General features: G+C 35.4%; 1 protein-coding gene across 2 annotated transcripts in view; it reads left to right on the top strand.

The window, feature by feature from the left end:
- The first annotated feature begins 13,896 nt into the window (after nt 1-13,896).
- Nucleotides 13,897-23,507, top strand: part of Neurl4 (neuralized E3 ubiquitin protein ligase 4) — a 19,859-nt gene continuing 10,248 nt past the window's right edge. The window contains exons 1-15 of one of the 2 annotated variants that reach the window (XM_086967622.1): nt 13,897-14,538; nt 15,677-15,790; nt 16,058-16,217; nt 16,685-16,888; nt 17,112-17,520; nt 17,725-17,850; nt 18,371-18,464; nt 19,184-19,372; nt 20,146-20,276; nt 20,714-20,969; nt 21,156-21,336; nt 21,528-21,734; nt 22,004-22,225; nt 22,522-22,713; nt 23,279-23,442. In XM_086967622.1, coding sequence (XP_086823748.1) covers nt 14,482-14,538; nt 15,677-15,790; nt 16,058-16,217; nt 16,685-16,888; nt 17,112-17,520; nt 17,725-17,850; nt 18,371-18,464; nt 19,184-19,372; nt 20,146-20,276; nt 20,714-20,969; nt 21,156-21,336; nt 21,528-21,734; nt 22,004-22,225; nt 22,522-22,713; nt 23,279-23,442 — 2,706 coding nt within the window. In that variant the 5' untranslated portion in view covers nt 13,897-14,481. The remainder of the gene's footprint in view (nt 14,539-15,676; nt 15,791-16,057; nt 16,218-16,684; nt 16,889-17,111; nt 17,521-17,724; nt 17,851-18,370; nt 18,465-19,183; nt 19,373-20,145; nt 20,277-20,713; nt 20,970-21,155; nt 21,337-21,527; nt 21,735-22,003; nt 22,226-22,521; nt 22,714-23,278; nt 23,443-23,507) is intronic. The other variant, XM_022830438.2, reaches the window with a different exon arrangement.

Below are 23,507 nucleotides of genomic sequence, written 5' to 3'. Positions count from 1 at the left end.
ATCTTGGCTTATATTTTCAAGTCCTATGATAAACTCAGTATATAGATTGTACCACATATTGCACAACCATATTTTATGTCTTACTTTGTATCTTTGCTCGTTTATCATAACTTATCGCGTAATAAATTCACATCGATATCTAAGTGAATAGTGACTAATTACCTGTGATTTTACTATTCAGAAAAAGGTCTATTAGACGTATCTAGTTAAAGTACTGGAAGTCTGCTTATTTAAAGTTCTTAAGAAAAAAGTGATTACTTTAACTATGAGTTTGAGCAAGCAGTTTTGCAGTCCCTCTATGTACATTATAAACTGAGAAAAAGGTCAGCTTTTAGAAAACAAACAACTGAATGGAGCGGTTTAAGAGTTTAAACTACGTACGCTAATTTTCCTCTTGAAGGTAGCCATCTGTATACACACTTAATTGTAGTACCGTAAATATTAGCAAGCAAACACATATAAATATATACATATACAAATTTTATAATACAATAAAGTATGTGTACTTTATGTTTATGCTAGTATGTTTCTATTGGCATGTACTTCACAGTGAGGGAATCATTTCTTATATGTTTTGACTTAATATCATAACAATTATCGTTGTTTTAACAAGAATGTGCGCCGCAGTCTTACACCTTTTTCGATAGTGACAAAATTTAAGACGAGTTTTACGCGTAGTAAGATTCCAACAACTCGGTTCAAAACAGCGATCGTTACCACTAGTGGGGTTATGTTTTAGGTCCACAACTTGACAATAATAACTTGTAATAATGACATATTCATTTGTCATAATTTGAGAGTTTTTTTCTATTCTTTCATTATTCTTTGATCATATTGTTTATTAAAAATACTGTTTTCAAGGTAGCATTATTTAAGTATTAATTTTGAAAAAATTGTCTTATCTAAATAGATCTTTTTTCTCAATGTGCTTACCACTGTAATTGCCCAAACAATGGAACACAAAATGAATTAGAGTATAAGTTGCTTCTCCTTAAACAGCACATTCTTGTTTATTTTTTACTCTCAAATTGTAACGTCAAACTTACGAAAATATATATATAAAAGTATATAAAAGTATACATATATAAAAGTACTACAAATATATTTCAAGTTATTATATAAACACAAATTAAAATTGGCATCACCTTCGATTTTATTTTCTCACTAAAAACATTTTCTATTAACCAAGTTAAATATGCACGCAAGACACTAACATGAAATTAAATGAGAGCATGATTAGCACAATACAGTTTCCATAATCATGAAAAAATGGCATGATGACTTCGCATAATCGGCAAGCGGAAGTCGAATCCCGTGATAAAAACCTGTTTTTTCGGATTCGATGGTGGAATCCACGCATCGCATAGTGTAGTATAAGTTGACTTAGAATCTTAAGCACATATCCACGACTTCATGGTTAAACATTAGTTTTGTATCTAATATCTTTGTCTGCAAATTCACTAGCTACTCTTGGTAAGTTCGTGTTAGCTTCGAATTACTTTTCGATTCTCAGAGTATCAAAATTTTGCATTTGAACTTTCTCTTAGCACCAAAATAACGCTTGAAAGTGCGCAAAGGCGTACGTGTGAAATTGCTAGTTAGAAGTAACTGAAAAATCAGTGCTAGTATTGGTGCAATGATTCGCATACCTTCTTTTCAACGAGTGTATTGGCCAAATTGATTTAAAATACAGTGTATTAGAATACCATAGCTTTTTGAAAATGTCGCTTGGCTGCCAACGTTCAAGATGAAGGAGTTTTAACAGAAACTTCGTGGTACTAAAATAAAACACGGAGTCTCCATCATATTACGTTAATACAACTTTTATGTCAACGAGCGAAGGCTTTCGTTATTATTGTTCTGTGTGAACTTTCCACTTCAACTATATATCTAGTCAAAAGGGTTTTTTATGAAAAATGTTCTACAATTTTTGCAGAAGTGGTACCGCATGCATGATAAACACTGGGTTGACTTTTGAGCACTTGCCACAGTTATGTAGGGTTTTAGCCAGCGTCCACTAACTGAAGCACCCGGTGTACCTATACATTTCAAAGATTACTGCTCACCTCTCTTTACCTTGAAACATACTACTACCTCAGCGTCAGTCCTAAACAATGGTCCTGTTTTTTTATTTCACATGTCGCCGTCGCATTCTATGTATGAGTCACTTGGCGCCTTTTCCTTTTTACGAAGGACTCTTGAAACCATCAGTGGCTAACGAGAGCTTGCGTTAAGTGCTATGTAGTACTCTTTCATCCCCATATCAACGTCGTAGTTCAGGCAGCGACTTTTGTTGCGTTTGCTCGCTCCTGCTGCACAAACTTCGTAGCGTGTTCGCCCTACCCTCTTTTTGGACAGGTGTCTATTCCACATTTCTTCTCGTTTTTTTTGACTGTGACATCTCATGGTAAGCTCGTATCTGAAGCCATGGGTACAAGGGTCAACGTAAACAGAAATCCTTTACCTATTCAAAAAACACCCACAGTGTTTTCCTCGGAAGACCCTTATTCTTCTTGAGTTTTGGTTTTTCGTAGACGGCAATCGTGCTGATTTCATTTTTGCGACAAATAGCTTTCTCGTAACTTGACCCCGAGATACTCTGCTGCTTGGCCTACGGTATAAATATTAATTTCTGAAAACTTTAGAAATTCATTGGCTTTTTTCGTTGCAATATGTACTGTCCACCATACAACATAAGAATAACAGAATACAAGTGCTTAGAACGACCGATCTATATGTTTGTATGATATCTCTAGAGGTCTTTCGTCATTCGACTGGTCGTCGTATTATGCTAGCTGAATGTTGGGATTGATGCGAAAGATGATGAAACGAATACTCTTGGTTTGTCATTAAAATAATATCTATATTTACGTCATAAATAAATATTGCTGCGCACTCCATTTTTACCGAAAAGTTGTATGCAATACTTGTTTTTATAAATAAATTATTCTCTGTCCTATCATTCCAACCACTTCGTCTGTAACAATAGAATCGATCGAATACTTTTACCATACATTGCACACAACTTCGAGATATTTTTTACTGCTGTAGAAAAATTATAAGTGGCCATGTATGACTCGGAATTTACTTTTCAGGGCATTTACCATAATTAAGGAAACCAGGCATAATTTATTTATTTATTCCGAGAAAGCACGGAAGAATTAACTTTAAAATTATATATAAAGTATTTTTGGATTTATGAAATTCACTACTCTGCGGTGCAAGTCGTGCAGCTCTCTTTTTTTTCAAAAGGAATTAGGTATATTTGTTTATGACACTGCTGTACTATGTGCTCAGGCACAGCACGGGAGATTCCGTGCATGCTATGCAACATTTTAACAGTCGATTCACTGATTTTAAGTGTTCGACGATATTTCGGATAATCGATTGGCATAACATTCGTTTATTGCGTAGCTGTTAATGCAGTTCTAATATGAGGTTTTTTTCTTTAAATGAAAGTCCTGGTAGAGTTAAATAACGCGAAATACCCTCCCAAAACTCTTTTTAGATGCCTGAAGCAATCCATAAGAAAGCTAGGTTAATTAGAAGTCATTTCTAAAAAACTCTTATAGAGTTTTTAGTTATATTATTATAATTAATGTCTTTGTTTAAAGGATAATAATTACAATCAAACTAAGACAATTGTTTACTCGTGCCAAATCCATCGCAAAAACAATTCTATGAGAAAAATATAGTGAGTTGACCGAAATATTGTACTAGTTACAGCTTGAACTTTGGGTTAGGCCTGCCGTGCAACATATTCATATAGCACAACGTTTGTATGTAGTGAATTGCACAGCGCGCAAATATTAAGCCGCCTGCCAGACGACCCGCCTGAAATACTTCCAGGATGTGTCGAAGTAAAATAGCGTATATCTGGGATCTCCATGTCGATGGTTTGCGAGTGTCAAGTATGGCGCATTATGGGAGAGATGGTTTCTTGATAAGAAACAGCACTGATCTATAGTTGCAAACACTTAAGTGATACTATTTAAATATTGCATTAAACATTTTTTTTTTGCGAGTTACTTTGCGACGAACCTTGAAATCAGACTATGAAGCAACGGGTGATTTTATTTGGATAATGTGAACAGCGGAGTATCATCCTGCTAAGATTCCACTGTTGATCTTCTAATTCGCTGAGTTTGGGACAATATTCTATGGAGATCATATGTTTCTGGCAGTAAAATGCCTGAAGTTCATGTAATGAACAACTGCGACAATGTCTTATAGATATCATATGGCAATGGAACAGCGAAGGCATTACTGTTCGTGCTGCTAGAATTTACTGAGGTACTGCGCCGTTAATGAAAACATTTATTCCCATCTAAATCTATGCGTGGGAAGAAGACAGAAAGTCAACATGGAAAATCAATTTGTATTATACTACGACATAATTCGAACAGGTGTTGATGAAACACTTAATAATTTCGCGTTAGTGTAAAGGGTGTCATTGTGCATTTTGAGTGGACGAACCCTTCAGATGTAAACTTGAATGATGACCATTCTGCTGGTCCAGGAACCTTGTGGTTCTTCCATTTCAGTGTCAGCGGTAAGTAAAGATGATAAAAAATATATGATCCCTTCTATATAAAGCGTTACCCTATGTATGATTAAAGTCTTGATTAAAATTGGATAAGCAATAGAATAATTGAAATCGTTTTAACAAAAAAAAATATTTTTATTAATGGTTCTATTGATCCTATAAAGTATCCCTATAATGACATGTCATTACCCTAGGATTAAAATATACTGGTTTTTCTTTAGCGCATATGACTTCATTACATGTTTTAAAACAGTTTTCACTTAATGGAGTCTTTTGCACGGCCTGCGGCGTCTTGAATTGGAAGAATTTTATTAGAGATGTTTTAGGGAAGTATAAACTAGAGATTCTACTTATAACTATTTAGTTTTTCAATTTGCGATCGATGCTTGACTTCTAAAACTTGAAGAATTTCTTTTTCTTCGGAAATTTTCTAGTAACATTCAGCGTAGTTGCGGATTTTGTATAGTACTCCAGTAAAATATAGTTTTATGTGCAGTAAGTAAGCAGGTTCTGTCTTGGGTCAGTACGTTTATCTGTAGGAGAGATCTATAGTGAAACAGTATCATTATATTGTTACCTAATTTCCTAACATTTGATTGAACGAGGTAGTAATTTTGCTTTCAGAAAGGACCCACACCTCAAGTTTTTTTTTTTTAATTCAGCATATGAGTCTTCTTTCTATGGAATCGATCTCCAATCCAATATTAAATGTCAACATCGATTCCTTAAAAAAGGTTGAAATTGAGCTTCACTAAGATTTTCATCCTCAATAATATTTCAATTATAAGCGCCTTAAAAGTTCCTCTCGCTTACTCCTAACCCTGAAACACGCGATTAAACGCTGTAGATTAAGAGGTTCAGACCAAAAGGCTTTACGTGAAGTACACATACAGTAAACTAATAGAGAAAATTGTTGTATTTTGTTAAGTGGTTATTATCTACTTCGGTAGATTTTAGTAGAGACTACCTAAGTCGTTTTCCATTTCTTCACCGAAGAGGAACGAAGGCAGAAATGAACACGATTTAATGTATTTCTATCCGCAACGAAGAACTCGTTACATTTTCGGAACCTTTAATTTTTTAAAAATATCTTTGTTACTTTTATGTGTTGTGAAAATGCATAAAGTTCCCTGATGAAAAGAATAAATAAAATTTTGCTATAAAACAAAAAATGTTTACGCAACTTGCCAACTTATTTTTGTGTTTTTAAAATAGCCCGTTTTGACACATACATTCGTTAATACATGGGTTTTACCTTTTTTCTACTTCTCGATTACTACACCATGACCGTTCTGCCGCTCTTGATGGTTTTGAGTTATTATTATTAGAAAACGGTGACCAACAATAATGCACCATTGGATCGGAATATCAGATGAGACTGATTATATCGCCATTCAGGAATCCAAAAGAATACTACAAGTTTGGAAGTTTATACCCAAAATAATCGCCAAGTTAATTGCCCAGATAACTTGTTACAGAGGGGAATGCGGTTTGTTTCCCAAATGGACTGCTAATACGTCAGAATACCAGTGTCCACACTAAGATATTCCGTAATAAAGATTGCCGGATATTTTTTTCCATTGATAGAATATATGTAAAAAAAAATTCTGCTTGTTAGAAAACTAGCTCACTCATAAATAACGCTAACCTACACAAATAATTTAATGATACTACAATATTAATGTTGCATATCTATGCATATTCCACCGGGCCTATAAGACATAGCATGCAACACGTTTGATTAGCTTCATATTATTTTTAAAATTAGTGTAACCATGCATTAACCCAAGGATGTTTATAATGAAAAGCAAAAAAAAATTATAGAGCTAGGAATCTAAATCTTTGAATTAAGAAGTGATTCAAGAGCTATATCCAATTGCTTTAGCTATGAGCCTGAGCTAGCAGTTTGCCGTTCCTCTATTTACACTATAAATGGAGAAAAAAAATCAGTTTTGAGAAACAAAAAAAAACAAATGGAGCGGTTTAAGCGTCAAAACGACGTATGCTAATCTTCCTTTTGAAGACAGCCATCTTGATACATACTTAACCGTAGTATCGTAAACGTCAGCGAAAGTTACATATACTTTTTATTGACTTTTTTTTTTTTATTGATTGATATACAGTAAAATGTATTATTATTTAGCAGGTAATATGCTAGTATATTTCTCTTGTGTGTGTTTGACTCAGTATCATATTAACCATCATTGTTTTATCAAGAAGGTGTATCGGGAAGGTTATCAGTTTCACTATATTAACACTACGATAACACGGGTAAAATAAAAAGACGAATAGTCATTTATGCGTAATAGACATTTTGCATAGAATTTACATAACTAGTGCTCGATAGTCAAAAGGTGTTGCGTAACCTATTGTTATAGATTTTGGTTGCATCTAAGCTTTTCATATATGAATTCTTATTTTCTTTTATCTTCTATCAGTTTTAGCATAAGTACAGATATAAAAACTTTTTGATCATGGAGGAGTGGGTTTGTCCTTCTTGTATTGTGATCACCAGAAACACCATGCCGAATCTAGTAATAATAATGCCCATACGAAATTTAGGTAGAGAAAAACGAGAGGTTGGTCCTCAATGACCAGTACGGTTCTAGATACGGGCGTTTTATTTGATCCTATGAAATCACGTGTAAAAATATTTGAGGAAGGCCCTGTGGGCAAATATAAGAAAATATATCTGATTAAATATTTGCTTTAAGCAAATGTTTGCTTCGGTTTTCTTTTTCGTTACAATTCAGTGACCAATTTAGCCTTTGTATTCAGAAACAAAAGGTTTGTTTGGCTAGATGATAATTTTATTGAAATCATTTTCAATGATCGAAATGGAAGAACCAATAGAAAATCCAACAGCTATGTTACAAATGCTTTAGGTGAACAAAAATCGTTATAAAACGGGGAAGGGGCAGTTTTTCTTTAGAATAATAGATCATCTTATACTAGTATCATTATTATTATTACGCTTACTGTGCAAAATCGTATACCTAATACAATCTTTGCTAATGGTGTGGTGCCAGAACTCGCAGTATGGTATGTATATATATAAAAAAAGACCTGTATTTGGGCTATTTATTTTTATTGATACATATCTTAATATTCTTAACTATTCTTCTATAAAAATAATAATAAATTCGTCTGCCCCTCGACAATGAATAAATAGTTATAGAATTCTCTTGCTGTTATAATGCGTTTTATCTAGTTTATTAGCAATTACGGCAGAGGCGAAATTTCTACTGTCGTTTGATTAAGGAAACTAGCCTTATTTTCTCTACTTCGTTAATTTAAGGATATTTACTTCTACAATTGAGTGACAATTGTATCCACAAATACGAGGCGCTTTTTTAAAACAGTTGTCTTTACTTATTTTATTCCTTCTTATTACGTGAATCGATGTTATTCCTAATTTTAGTCTATAGCAACCATTTAAGCGTTTTTTGGATTGATTTTAATTACTGAACTACTGCTGAAGATTTTAGTATACAACAGGTGTGAAAAGGATTTTTTTAATATCTTACTGAAAATACAGAAATAATACGTTCGCTATATTGGATTGACTTTTACAACAAATAAGTTGGTTCGCAGACGCACTGTAGTTCACATACGTAAAGCTAATTACTTGCAATCGAGAAAAACTTGCACGAGGGTTCAGACTTCTTCTTTGTCGGTCTTTCTAAACCACGAGAACCAACTTGTTAGACTCTATTGAATGTTCAAGCAGAGAAGTGCTTATCTAACCATAAATACAATTTTCCAAAACGTGCGAACGTTAGGACTACTTGAAGTGTCATTGGTGTTTACTATGATGACAATCAGCTATTATCTAACTGCTTTGTACATAACAGGTTTTGAATTCAGGTTCAGAAGTTCATCGTATTCAGCTAATTGCAATGAGTGCATCTAAGTGCGTCATTTGAAACCTCTAATGAATTAATTTACCTACCTGTAAAACTCCTTAGATAAAGAATGTGCAAAGATAAACTGTCACAACACATTGCCAACGAAGATATACATAAAAATCTACCCTCTCCTCTAAAGATATCCTGATATATTGACACTGTAGTTGTAAGCAAGGTCCTTTTAGATAAAAGGTTTTTACAGTGTAAAGAAGGATCCTTAACGCCTACATTAGCGAAATAAGTTTCTTTTCCTTTCCGTTGAGGGTCAGAAAGAGTAAGACATAATGCGTCAAATATTTCGGACTGTATGTACAAGCCGTAAAACATATTTTCTTACTGATAAATAAGTATTTATTAAATCAAAATCGGCTGACTGATGTTGCTGTTCTTGCTTTGTTATTTGTGTTATATATTTCTCTTGTCACTTTTTAAAAATAATATTTGAATTTTTCCTACCTGTAGATATGTTGTTCTGTCTGTAGTCTTTATGGCGGTTTATTGTGCTAACTCCTAATGGTGGCAGGTAATGGATTTGTATCGCTTTTCCATCCACGTGGGGCTTTGAGGTCTGAATTAATAGAAATTTAACTACGTCAGGTACTAATCCCATTGCAGTCAAAAATAAGCCACAACATTTGTAAATAAACTGCACTTATACGCTTATCAAAATATGCAAATCCAACATCTGTTTTCTGCAGTATTCTATGATACCTCGTATATGAGGCTTTACGTACAAATATATCGTAGTAAATTTATGTCTCTTGGGAGATTTCACTGTAACCTCTATTAGCCATGTGAAAGTATACTTTAAACTCAGCTCGAATAACTTTTATTTTTAATTACATTAGATACTCTGTGTCGAGGATATTTTTTCTACCAACCTTTCTAAATCAAAGACATGAAAATCTTTATAAAATATAAATAGTTGCTTCTTGATCAATCTTCTAATCCTCTCTGTACCTAATCGCATTTTTCAAGTAATGCCATAAAACGCACCTAATCAATATATAAGATAAAATAGAAAAAAGAAAAAATTTCCCGTTTGTTGATTTATTACAAGTGAAGAAATACGGAAACGACTCTACTGGCGAGACGGAGTTCATAGGATGCTGTAAGTATTTTATCAACAATAAAACTCATAGCACTAAATATTTTAGCGGGTATTTTTTAAGTACGTTTTAATTCAGTTTCCAAATGTATATGAAAAAAATGTTAAGAGCGAGCCAGATTATAAATGTTTATCGGTGCTAAAATAGTGGACGGACCAGTAGTCTTTTTTCGATTGAGCTTTGTACCAGCAGTATAATTTTCTCATTGAGAAAGAATAAAAAATTTCTTGTTCCAAACTGCTTTACAGAACAACTTTATGAGAACATCTCTTAACTTTTGCTACTGAGCTCCGAATTTTTATATAAAAAGCGGACCTGAAATTTTTGTAAGGTATCCGACATATTCGTTTTTAAAAAATAACCTTTAGACTCTCAATCTGACTACTAATATCATTAGGTACACATTTTTGTGTTTTTCTTCTAAATTTATTTCTGGCCCATAAGAAATATTTTTTGTTGTGTGTTTTGTAACCTAACATATAGGAGTTTCCCCTTGCACTCTTTAAAGCTGGGTAAGAACTCGAAATAACATCGACTATGAATTTTGGGTAACCAAGGGCATTTATAATTGCCGCGCACTTCGTGCAGCATATTCCGATGAAGAATTTCTTGCGTCCGCTGTAATTAGCTTGTCGTTTTCTTCAACGAATAATTAGTTTTTTTTACCGCACATGCCCACCATAAGCCCGTAAGAATATGTTCCTACTCTGACTGAGCGCGAATCCCTAGATTACCGTTCTGTTAGATAGAGATTCTCAGCATTTATAGACCATGTAAAAAGTGAATTTTCTTGAACTCTTCTGGCCGCAATTTTTTGTTTGCATATAGAGATAAACGCCGGAGTTTTACACTTTTTTTTCGATAGCGACGCAATTAAAAACAGGCTTTACGCGTAGTAAGATTTCGACATTTCAGTTCGAAATGGCGATCACTACCACTAGTGGCGCCATTTTAGGCTCACAACTTGACAATACGTGTAACAATGGCATATCCATTTGTCATAATTTGAGAATTTTCTTTTATTCTTTAATTATTTTTCGATAATATTGTTTATTAAGAATATTGATTCAAGGTGTCATTATTTAAATATTAGCTTTGAAAAAGTTGTTTTATCGAAACAGATATTTTTTCTTAATGTATTTACCCCTGTGGCTGTCCAAAGGGCGGAACACAAAATGAATTAAAGTATAAGTTGCCTCACCTTAAACAGCACATTTTTGTCTATTTTTTACTCTCAAATTGTAACGTCAAGCTTATGAATTCTACTTAACATTTTCATTACATGGTTGGCTGAGTGTAGAGGTTGGAAATTGCTATCAAAAACTGTGCTATATTTTTCCAACTCCTGGCACTACGGAAAATTAATTTTTCCTGGGTAAAGTACGGCGACGTTTCCTAGATAACAGTACTATAAATATATTTTAAGGTATTATCTAGGCATAAATCAAAAGTGACGTAAACTTCGATTTTATTTCTTCGCTAAAAACATTTTCAAGTCAAATGTACACAGAAAACACTAACATGAAATTGAACGAGAGCACGATAAGTACAATATAGTTTCTATAATCATCAAAAAATAGCATGACGACCACTGGCTATCGCATAATCGGCAATTGAAGGTTGGGTTCCTTGAATAAAAACCTTTTGTTTCGTATTCGGTGGTTAAATCCACGCATCGCATAGTGTAATATAAGCTGGATTAGAATCTTAAGCACTTATCCACGACTTCATGGTCAAAGCTTAGTTTTGTATCTAATATCTTTGTTTGCAAATTCACTAGCCACTCACGGTTAGTTCGTACTTCAAATTATTTTTCAGTTCTCAAAGTATCGAAGTTTTGCATTTGAACGTTCTCTTAGCACAAAAATAAGCTTGAAAATGCGCTTGAAACTGTGAAATTGCTAGTTGGAAGTAACTGAACAATAAATGCCACCATTGGTGCAATGGTTCGCATATTTTCTTTTTAGGGGGTGTATTGGCCAAATTGATTTAAATTACAGTGTATTAGAGCACTCTAACCTTTCGAAAATGTCGCTTGGCTTCCAGCATTCAAAATTGAAGAGTTTTAACAAGAACTTCACGGTACTAAAATATTTTGATGTAAATTTTATGTCAGCGAGCGAAAGCTTTCTTCATTATTATTCTATGTGAACTTTACACCTCACCTATATATTTAGCCAAGAGGGTTTTTTTATGAAAAATAATTTATCACCCCGTAGTAGTACCGAACCCCGAAGTGGTGCCGCATGCATGATAAACACCGGCGTTGACTTCTGAGCGCTTGCCACAGTTATGTGGTATTTTGGCCAGCGTCTACTAACTGAAGCACCCATTGTACTTATACGTTTCAAAGATTACTGTTCAACTTTCTACCTTGAAACATACTATTAGCTTACCGTCTGTCCTACACAAAGGTCCAGTTTTTTTAATCTCACACGTCGCCGTCGCATTCTATATATGAGCCACTTGGCGCCTTTCTTTTTCTGCGAAGGACTCTTGAAAACATTAGTAGCTAACGAGGGCTTGCGTTGAGTTCTATGTCGTTCCTCGGAAGTTCTTTCCGTAGTACTCTTTGACCTTCATATCAACGTCGTACTTCAGGCAACGACCTTTGTTACGTTTGCCCACTCTTGCTGCTCAAACTTTTCAGCGTGTCTCAGCGTCACAGTCCCGCTTGCGTGTTGTACCCTCTTCTTGGACAGGTGTCTGTTCCCCGCTTTTTTTCGTTCCTCAACCATAACATCCCATGGTAGCATTGTACCTGAAGCTATGGCTGCAAGGATCGATGTGGACAGGAATTTACCTATTCAAAAAGCATCCGCTGTGTTTTCCTCGGAAGACCCTCATTCTTCTTTACTTTTTAACTTTTGCTTACACGGCAATCACCCTGGTTCCATCTTTGCGCTAAATAGCTTTCTCGTAACCTAACCCCCAGATACTCTGGTGCTTGGCCTATGGTATAAAAATTAATTTCCGAGAACTGTAGAAATTTATTGACTTTTTTCATTGCAATATGTGGTGGCTACCAGACAACACAAAAATAATAAAATACAAGTGCTTGGGGCAACCGGCCTACATTTTTGTATGATATCTCTAGAGATCTTTCGTCATTCAGCTGGTCGTTGTATTATGCTAGCTGAATGTTGGGATTGATGCGAAAGATGATGAAACAGCGAATACTCTTGGTTTGTCATTAAAATAATATCTATATTTACTTCATAAATAAATATTGCTGCGCATTCCATTTTTACCGAAAAGTTGTATGCAATACTTGTTTTTGTAAAGTATTGTTTTGTTTGTAATAAATTATTCTCTGCCCTATCATTCAAGCTACTTTGTCCGTAGGAATAGAATAAGATTAATCGAATACTTTTACCGTGCACTGCACGCAACTTCGAGGTATTCCTTTGTACTGCTGTGCAAAAAAATTATAAGTGGCCATATGTGACTCGGAATTTACTTTCCAGAGCATTTGCTACAATTAAGTCAACTAAGCATAATTTATTTATTTTTTAAGTTGTATTTATTTAGGAAGGGCAGAAGAGTTAAAATTATTTATAAAGTATTCTTGGATGTATGAAATTCATCACTCTGCGATGCAAGTCGCATAGCTTTTTTTCTCGAAGGGAACTAGGTATATTTATTTATTACATTGCTGTATTATATGCTCAGGCACAGCGCTGGAGGTTGAGTGCATGCTATGCATCATTCTAACAGTCGATTCAATGGTTTTAAGTGCTCGACGATATTTCGGATAATCAACTGGCATAACATTGCGTAGCTGTTAATGCAGTACTAATACGAGGTTTTTTCTTTGAGTGAAAATTTTGGTAGAGTTAAGTAACGTGAAATACCCTCCCAAAACTCTTTTTAGATACCTAAAGCAATCCATAAGAAAGCTTGGTTAATTAGAAATCACTTCTAAGAACTTTATAAAGTTACGTAAAAAAAGTTTTCTTCTGGCAGATTATATTATTATAATTAATGTTTTTGTTTAAAGAATAGTAATTACAATCAAACCAGGGCAATTGTTTACTCGTGCCAAATCCATCGCAAAAACAATTCTATAAGAAAAATATAGTGAGTTGACCGAAATATTGTACAAGTTACAGCTTGAACTTTGGTTTAGGGCTACCGTGCAACATATTCATATAGCACAACGTTTGTATGTAGTGAATTGCACAGCGCGCAAATATTAAGCCGCCTGCCAGACGACCCGCCTGAAATACTTCCAGGATGTGTCGAAGTAGAATAGCGTATATGTGGGATCTCCATGTCGATGGTTTGCTGTTGTCGAGTGTCAAGTATGGCGCATGTATGGGAGAGATGGTTTCTCTATAAGAAAGAGCACTGATCTATAATTGCGAATACTTAATATTCTATTTAAATACTACATATGCTATTTAAATATACTATTTAAATATTCCATTAAAATTAATTTTTTTGCGAGATACTTGGTGACGAACCCTGAAATCAGATTATGAACAACGGATGATTTTCTTTGGGTAATGTGAACAGCGGAGTATCATCCTGCTAAGATTCCACCGTTGATCTTCTAATTCGCTGACTTTGGGACAATATTCTATAGAGATCGTATGTTTCTGGCAGCGAAATGGCTGAAGTTCATGTAATGAACAACTGCGACAGTGTCTTATAGATATCATATGGCAATGGAACAGCGGAAACATTATTGTTCGTGCTACTAGAATTTACTGAGGTACTGCGCCGTTAATAATATCATTTACTCCCATATAAATCTATGCGTGGGAGGAAGACACAAAGTCAACATGGAAAATCAATTTGTGTTATACGACATAATTCGAACAGGTGTTGACGAAACACTATTAATAATTTCGCGTTAGTATAAGGGGTGTTATTGTGCGTTTTGAGTGGGCGAACGCTTCAGATGTGAACTTGAATGATGACCATTCTGCTGGTCCAGGAACCTTGTGGTTCTTCCATTTCAGTGTCAGCGGTAAGTAAAGGTGATAAAAAATATATGATCCCTTCTATATAAAGCGTTACCCTATGTATGATTAAAGTCTTGATTAAAATTATATCAATAATAATAATATCAATAGAATAATTGAAATCGTTTTAACAAAAAAAAATATTTTTATTAATGGTTCTATTGATCCTATAAAGTATCCCTATAATGACATGTCATTACCCTAGGATTAAAATATACTGGTTTTTCTTTAGCGCATATGACTTCGTTACAACAGTTTTTACCTAATGGAGTCTCTTGTACGGCTTGTGGCGTATTAAATTGGACGAATTTTATTAGAGATGTTTTAAACAAGTATAAACTTGAGATTCTGCTTACAACTATTCTTGATTTTTTACTGGTTAATACACATTTATGCTTCGAAACTTAAAATTCTTTTCCCCCGATGATTCTCAAATTACAATAGCCTCGCAGACATTTTCCTAAATCCTTAAAAAAAAATCCTAAAAGTAAAATAAGTCAAATAAGGAAACTCTAGCATGAGTCTATGCGCTGTAGAGACCTATAGTAAGAAATTATCGTTATATTGCTATATAATTTCCTAATAATAAACGAGGTAGTAATCTAGTTTCTAAAAATTACCTACATCTTATAGTTTTAGTATGTAAGCTTTCCATACAGAATAATTCTTGTGAACTGTTTGCCAATCCAATGTCAATGTTTATTTCCGGAAGCAGTTACACCGTCTTCTTTTACATTCATAGATTATGCTTAGAAAGGATCTTCTGTCTGTTGGAAAACTAGCTGACTCATATATAACGCACTAAGCTCAGCATATTCAACCTAATGGTGTTACTTGGTTTAACGGTGTTCTTAATTTTTCAGTGGAGAGGGAATTGGAGCTTCTTGATTTCTAAATAACTGCACATAACTACAATAAAACACAATATGGCTTTAGTTATGTGTTTCCTTAAATTTTCTTATTTACCATTATTTGTGGTACCGTCAATAACAAAAAGCTCTTTGATATTACTTATATTTAACTAAGCGCTGAAACCTATAGTTTCTAAATATCCCATCCAAAACTGACACATTATATTATGATTAAAAAACACTTAAAAAAAGATTACTGACAACACCTTTTTCTGATTTTTCTCTTTGTAAGGACCGGAGGAGCGCAACACGACGGAACGCCGTTCAGGAATTCAATAATGGCATCGTACTAACTTCTCAGGCTCTCGAAGACAACGAACTTGTCAGCGTGACGATCGATGCTCTAGTGAGCCGAATAATGTCAATTTAATATTAAACATAAGTCGTGCCAGAAATAGTCCGTAAATAGTCAGAAATAGTAAACTGATATATCGAATCTGCGTCCCATTTGAATTTTTATGACAAGGAATGCACTTTAAAGCATTTTAAGGATATTTTTCATCATAAATAACACATACGCCCATACCTTTATGAAATGTACAGTATATCATCCTGATTGCCGCGTATAGTGAAATTTATATTTTTGCATTATAATTGTTTCATTGACATTTAGGTTCCAACTTGGACAGGGTCGATTCAGCTTGGTGTCACCGCAAGAGACCCCCGCGGTCTCGACACATTACCAGATTCGGCTGCCCACTTGAAGGCATGTACGTGGCTCTATACTGGGACGTGCATCCTATATAACGGCAAACAAATTATTGAAAACTATGGTACGCTATTTAATGTCTAACCTAAAGAGTTGAATTTGCTTTGGGAATTATCTTACACTTTGACAAATTATTGTCTTAGTTAGTCGCGTATGTTATGATTGTTAAAATCTGAGTAAAATATTTCTATTTGTTTGTTTCTCAAATCTTATTCAACGTAAAAAAATCCTGATCTGTGGCGCGTATATAGATTTTAAACATAACTAGGTTTCACGATGTTTTATGTTGATCATGCGAATATTTTTTAAAATTGATAGTACCATTAACCAGTCAACTATAGACGTTTTCTTGACAAATACATGTTAGGCAGAGATATACATATCTACTAATGATATATAATCCATATGATGATCTCTAATGATATATAGGCCATACAATACTCTTTGTGGTACGCTACCGTGTCTAGTATTCTTTGATTAACTGATTTTCCAGTCGGAGTGGTGTTAAAAAATGTTATATATAATTTTTAGGAACGGCAAATTTGGATAATTTAGCAAAAGGTGATCGTGTTGGAGTCGTTCGACAAAGCAATGGGAGTGTTCATTTCGTCGTAAACGGTGTAGATCAAGGGGTAGCTGCTAGTAACACTCCGTCTCGTCTCTTTGCCGTGCTTGATCTCTATGGAAAGTGTGTACAAATATCTATTAATGATATCGTACCTGTTGAGAATATGAGTAAGTGGCTTAGTGGCGTATATTTATGTCTATAAATTTTATTTTAGGTCAGGTTAGACATTTTAGGTCAACTTAAAGAGTCTTTAATCTAGTTTAGAAGTATGTACCTTCAAAAAAACATATTTACATCCAAAACTCATACTGTAACCTCAGTTTCACTGATGCAGTTTTTATGCAACTTTCTGGATGGAACGCTAAATAATGAAAATTATATGTTTTACAGATATACTCGCGGTACCCTCACCCAATTCTCTTGCTTTGCCAATGATAACCTCTTCATCGGCGTCCAACCGTGAACAAGTGGCTTCTTGCATGTTTGATAATTTTACTACTCCTCCTATAGCATACCAGAATTCAGCCAGCGATTCCTTTACATCTCGCATCATGACGGTCGGTAAGCGCCGGCTTAACGCATCGACGAATTTCATGGGGAATTCCCGAGAAAATTCAAGAGCATCAAACCTGGCCTGCTGTAGTTCCTCGGGAGAGCAAGATACTGCAGAAGGCCCTTTGCGGTTCCATGAACGATGTGGCAGCAATATTCGTCTAGCCCCGGACCTTATGTCAGCCGAGAGGATCCACCCAATCGATCAGTTTAACCATGGTGTCATTCTGAGTAATCGACCTTTGAGGTAGTACATTTAAGAAGTAACACCCCTTAATAACCTCGATACTATGAACTGTTTCCGTTTATAATAGTGATTTCTTTTTTTGCGGTTGAAGAAAACTGCGTTTTCCTTTAAGAACGACGTATAGAGACCGATTTAACATCCCATTAAAAAGATCTGCATCCTTTATTTTCGTTCATAGACGTATTTGCAACGCGGTTTTTACAGACACAACGAATTATTCGAGATTCGGATCGATGCCCTAGTAACGAAATGGAGCGGTTCGTTAGAGGTTGGAGTAACTAGTCATAGTCCAGAACAACTCGACTTTCCCGAAACAATGACTTGTATGAGGTTTGTAAATTGTTATTATTAATGCTAGCAGTTCAAAAAATACAGCAGTTGCTTCCTTGAAATGCACGCAAAGTTGACTTAAAGCGACATATTTAGTTAGTAAAAGGTAATATTTATGAGTATAAAATCATATTTATAGTTTTATCCACTATCAATATAGAAATAGTTATTTGAAAATTCGCTTCTAATCATATGGTTACTGAAATATACGTGTTTCAAATTTTCTTTCAAGATTTTTACAATTTAAGGAACAGTCAGAAAGCAAAGGTTTGTAAAAGACATTTTAGTATTCGCAATTTGGTAATAAAGTTTTGTTTTCCAAACGTAAAGCCAATGCATATGTCAAGCTGCATATCAATACAAGATCTAATTTCGCACAAATAGCTCTGATTGTTTCTTAATTTTTAGTATCTCTGTTACATCGGAAGCAAAAAAAAATCGTAGTCAGCATGGGAGGTATGCGATAGGATAATGCAGTTAATTCTATCTCAAAAATGTTTATAACATGCACTGGTTACAGATCTGGAACCATAATGATGAACGGTCTAGGTATTCTAGTTAATGGAATGACAACGAAGACCGCGTACGCATCAACTGATCTTGATCATTTACGGGTAAATATATGTACACTGAGTTTAAAATTGAGTAGTAAAAATTATTAATATTATCATTGCTCTTCTGTACTGAACTTATATTGAATGCAAAATATTTTTCGTAGTAACAACCCGAATAAAGAAACGTCTACATGCGAGTTCTAGACAGTTTATTACTGATCCTATTAGATAGCTTTGTCCACGCCGTTCTTTAACTTTTTTAATACTTTTCCTTTAATACGTTTTATTTTTTTTTAATTAAGTGTGGTAAGGGACAGATCAAAGAAGTTTTCTGGGAAATTGTCTTTTGTTGCATGAATTTTTATTAGGCCACCTTTATAGCTCAAATCTTTTTATTTTTGCCCAACATATTTTAAAAGCTTTTTCATGCTAGAGAAACTATAAATACAAAAAAAAATATTAATCGTACCTATTGGCCTACATTTATAGCTTAGCCAGAGTTTTACAAAGTTTCACTATATTTTTTTCTGAAGGCGTGTGTCATCGGCCTGTTAGAATTCCAAAAGTATTTTATTAAATCTAACTTTTCACTATTTGATGTTTCTACAGTCCATTGAGTGTATATAGTTTTTTCTTGCCGCTTTTTAGCTCTTCACTGATAAACCTTACTAACGTATTCTTTCTAAAGCAATTATTTTCCAACACCACACATTAGCCACTAGTAACTCAAAGCTTGCACTAGCTATTTATCTAATACAAAATATGGCCACTACGAACAGGTGGGTGACAGGGTCGGTGTTGTGTGGCGTTCTGGAGGGCATGTGCACTTTGTGATCAACGGAGTTGATCAGGGGGTTGCAGCGACGGATGTTCCGGAGGGAGTTTATGGCGTAGTTGATTTATACGGCCGGTCAGCCCAAGTATCTATTGTAGTACAACTAGCACAACAGCAGCAACAGACAGATGAGGTGAGTCGCTCAGTAATATTGATTTTTAGGTAAGGATTTTTCTATAATACATAAAATATAAAGCACATAAGTGTATATGAGCGCACACGCAACCTTAACTGCAGATGAATTTTGTCACTGAGCTACAAACGAAACTATGTCGTTAAGTACCTTGAATGAATTGATGAAAATAACTGCATTCACGGGGATAACTGACACAAAATTGATATTTCGAAAAAATCAGCCTTTCCCATTTTTATCATGTAGTTTGCCGTATGCTGTTTTGTCGAAATAAACGATTGAATGTGTCTGAAAAATATCTCTGCTGTTAAATTTCTTATTTATATTGTTTTCAAGCTGCCCAGTTATGGGAATATGCAAGATCACGACGAAGTTTATCTTGAAATAGCAAAATAACCTTCAAGGATGAATAATTAACGGTTATTTTCGGTAGAAGAACGGGGTAATCAATGTAGAGGAATAAGACAAGTGGTGCAGTGTAACGGAATGAGAAGAGAACGGAATGGCGACAAAATAATTGCGACAAGCTTGGACTCAAAGTAATTTAGTTTGAGTTCCCTTTTAGTGGGTTGAGAGTACCAGACAAAAGCGTTAGGTAGCCTTTTCGCACATCTAGCGCGAGGGTGGATTATGATATATTAGCAAGTGCTTGAGTTTGGGTAAGCATGACAATCAAAATGTGTGCATGTGTTGTGGGCTTCACTATCACACAAACACAAAGTCAGCTGCTAAAAACTAATACTATTCATCGTGCCATCTCTTCTGGCTTGCAGGATCAGGATGACGACCAGCAAGCAATGGGATGGAACTCTAAGGATCGATTGCAATGGTTTCAACGGCCACTATGTTTTGCGGCCACTGATTCCGTAGCATTTTCTACTGACTTGAGAACTGCCCTTTTTGTGTATGTATATGAGGGAAGAAGTAGGCTTACGGAAAACTGCGATATAGGTATATAGTTAAGGAAAATAAGGCGCAGTTAGAAAAAATATCAGTTTGCAGTTTAAGCGACAATTCAGCAATTTGTGTCAACGGTATATCGATGTTTATGTAGCTGGAAATTTATTTTCGCCAATTGTTGGTTAACGTCTCACCCAGCTATCCTAAGCCTATGATGCTCAATGCATGCAAATTTTCATATTTAAGAGGAATTTCAATTTGTATGCAGCATAGCTACTCGACCGCAGATGCCACGTCTGTTCTTTCCAAAACATTTTATTTGAATATTTCTTTCTAACGTTTAAAAAGATATGATATTTTGTTAGATGATAGCTTGTTATTAAACAATAGATTCATATATGACATCTACCTGCACATATCGTTTATTATATGATAATACAGGAGCAGCGGCTCTGTACAGTCCGCAACTTTGCTGTCAGAGCGATCACTTCGAATTGGAGAGGCGTTTCTTGTCCGTTTGAGGGCGTTGCCGCTAGGAGCACACGTTTCCATTGGTGTTGCAATGCGTGTTCCATCGACAACGGAGAGTAGCGTCTCTCATGAAAGCGGACTATGGTTTTTTCCCTCGAGAGGACTGACACTCGATGGGCAACTTTTCGACAAGAACTATGGCCGTGACGTAGCCACTCAACTTAAGGTTATTTGCGTATTTTCTCTAATTTCATGATGTTACGTACTGGAACCCCCCAAAGTTCAAGTCGCATTTTACCAAGTTCCCGAGTTAAATTATAGTTCACGGCTACTAATGTGTTCGTCAGTATATTATTGTATTATCTGCTATTTTTTTTTAAGTGCGATTGTTGTCGTTAAAACTGGCTTGTAGAAGGGAGATCGGGTTGGTGTATTCGTAGCTCGGGATACGTCGGTTCATTTTTGTGTCAACGACCGGGACTTAGGCGTTGCACTGCAGCTTGCCCCACTGCCGCTTTGGGGAGTCGGTTCTATGCTACTCAGTGGACCAGCACCTCAGACATGTGTCGTTAGTCTTGTTCAGCCAGAAAGACGTGAGTTGTCATCTTAGGCTTCAAGCTGAAAACAACTGTTTTCAGCTTGAAGCCTATATACAGAGTATAATTTTTAAAAAACCTTCAGCCTTTTGATTGTTGCGATTGGTCTCGAATACATTTACCACTCGAGACGGTAGATTAATATTACCTTCAACCTAAATTGGTTATAAACGTTATAAATGTTGCAGCGTTAATCGAAGACTTTCGATCGGACCTCCTTCGTCTTCATACGACTCGTCATGGTGCAAAAGCTCTAGTGCTTAACTCGGGCTTAACGGCTGTTCGTGTAGATCCCTACAAGGACTTCAATTTAGCCATTGTTACTTCGGATCGGCCACTTTATGATAACGAGATTTTCGAGGTCGTTGTCGAGGAAATGGAAGGTCGATGGAAAGGTCAATAAGTGGTCGAAGGTCAAACCACTAGACTTTGTATTTTATATTATCAGAAATTACTACAGAACTTGATTCAGTTCTTCTACAGATACATGCATTTTCATATTTAGCTGGTTGACTACCCGTAAGGCTATATACAACGACCTAAAAAAAATAAAGAGAGCTTAATAGCTAAAATTGTTTTTATTGTTGTAAATAACAATTTATGTATCCTTTATTATTTAAATTTGAATTCAATATCTCATCCGTGCCTTATTTACTTTTGGAAGGTTCCTTAGAGGTAGGCGTAACGTCGGTTCCGCCTGAGCAAATGAAGTTCCTGCCAACTGCAAAAGATGCTCGACCTGATACCTGGATGCTCTCAGGCTCTACTATGATGTGTGCAGGATCATCCACTAGTGTCGACTATGCGTATGATTTAAATCTCGTCCGTGTTGGCTCACGGGTGGGCGTACAGAGAAAAGACGATGGCTCATTACATTATTTTATTGGTAAGTATGTGATTCTTCTCGATAAATTTTTTGCTCAGACCTATGATTCCCGAAATATTTGAACACTACATATATACATTCAAGGGCTAAACTGTGATACTTTAAGTAAACCGCGAATATGTTTCCTACAAATGATCAGTTATGAGCGAGTAAGATAATTAAGAACGGTACCGTATTTAATTCTCGACACGAGCACCATAAACTGAAGGCAACAACCGTATGCTTGAATCTCTACATCCACCTTAACTGCGGGTTCTTTTTTGTATCTGTGCTTTGTTGGCAACGTTGCATTTTAGACGGTCATGATATGGGAGAGGCGTGTAGCGGAATGCCTTCTACATTGTGGGCCGTAATCGATATGTACGGCCAATGCGCACGTGTTAGCGTTGTATATGCCGCACAGAGCATTGATCAGCAAGTTCAAAGTTCAGGATTATCATGCGGCCTGACACACGCTTGCATGTCGTTCAGTCAACAAGCTCGAACAGGTGTGTGTGCTCTGTGCCTTCTAAAAAAGGCTTCTAGAATGAACTGGTCACTTTCTTCGACTTCGTAAAACAGTTGTTGTCTATAAGCTCAAGTGTTATGGTGTTAAAAGGCTTATTTCAAAACAAGCCACTTTGCTTCAGGGGAACTCAATTAGCTTTAGAAAAGGGTCAGTGTACATTTGTCATTTATTGTTCTTTTTTTATTTTACCGAGAATAAAGCTCATTTGCATAATGAGGAAACGTTTCGCTTTTAGTAGTTGTAAATTATCGGGACCGTAATGCCTCAGTGAGTGTAATGTCAGTAATGTCTTTTCAAAGGTAGAATTCCTACACGATTGTGTAGACACTTAGCTATAGTAGATTTTTGCAATAAAAACGTGTGGACTACTTGGACATATATATATATATATATATATATATATATATATATATATGTAGTTAACGAGTACACTCGTACAGTTTAAACGAAGCTAGCCTATGCGAGTGTGCCACATCTAAATACTTTGCGGAATGTTGGTAATGTATGGTTATAATCGTTCGTTCGCTCAACGCATTTCATTTTAGGCGGCGGGAGTACCAGCCATCAGTTAAACAAATCGTGCGGCCACAATGTAGTTCTTCGTAATGATGGTCGTTCAGCATGCCGTACCTTAGGTTTTAACAATGGCCTACTCTTTAGCTGTGGACCACTCGACCTAGAGGAACTGTTTGAAGTCCAAATCGAACAGGTAAGCTCCGTAGTTAATATATAGCTAGATATACAAGCAAAGGACAATGTTTATGAATATATATA

Source organism: Varroa jacobsoni, unplaced genomic scaffold, assembly GCF_002532875.2.
Source record: "Varroa jacobsoni isolate VJ856 unplaced genomic scaffold, vjacob_1.0 scaffold_274, whole genome shotgun sequence".
Lineage (NCBI taxonomy): Eukaryota > Metazoa > Arthropoda > Arachnida > Mesostigmata > Varroidae > Varroa > Varroa jacobsoni.
Note: the sequence above shows the minus strand (reverse complement) of the source record. Positions and strands in the feature narration are given on the sequence as shown.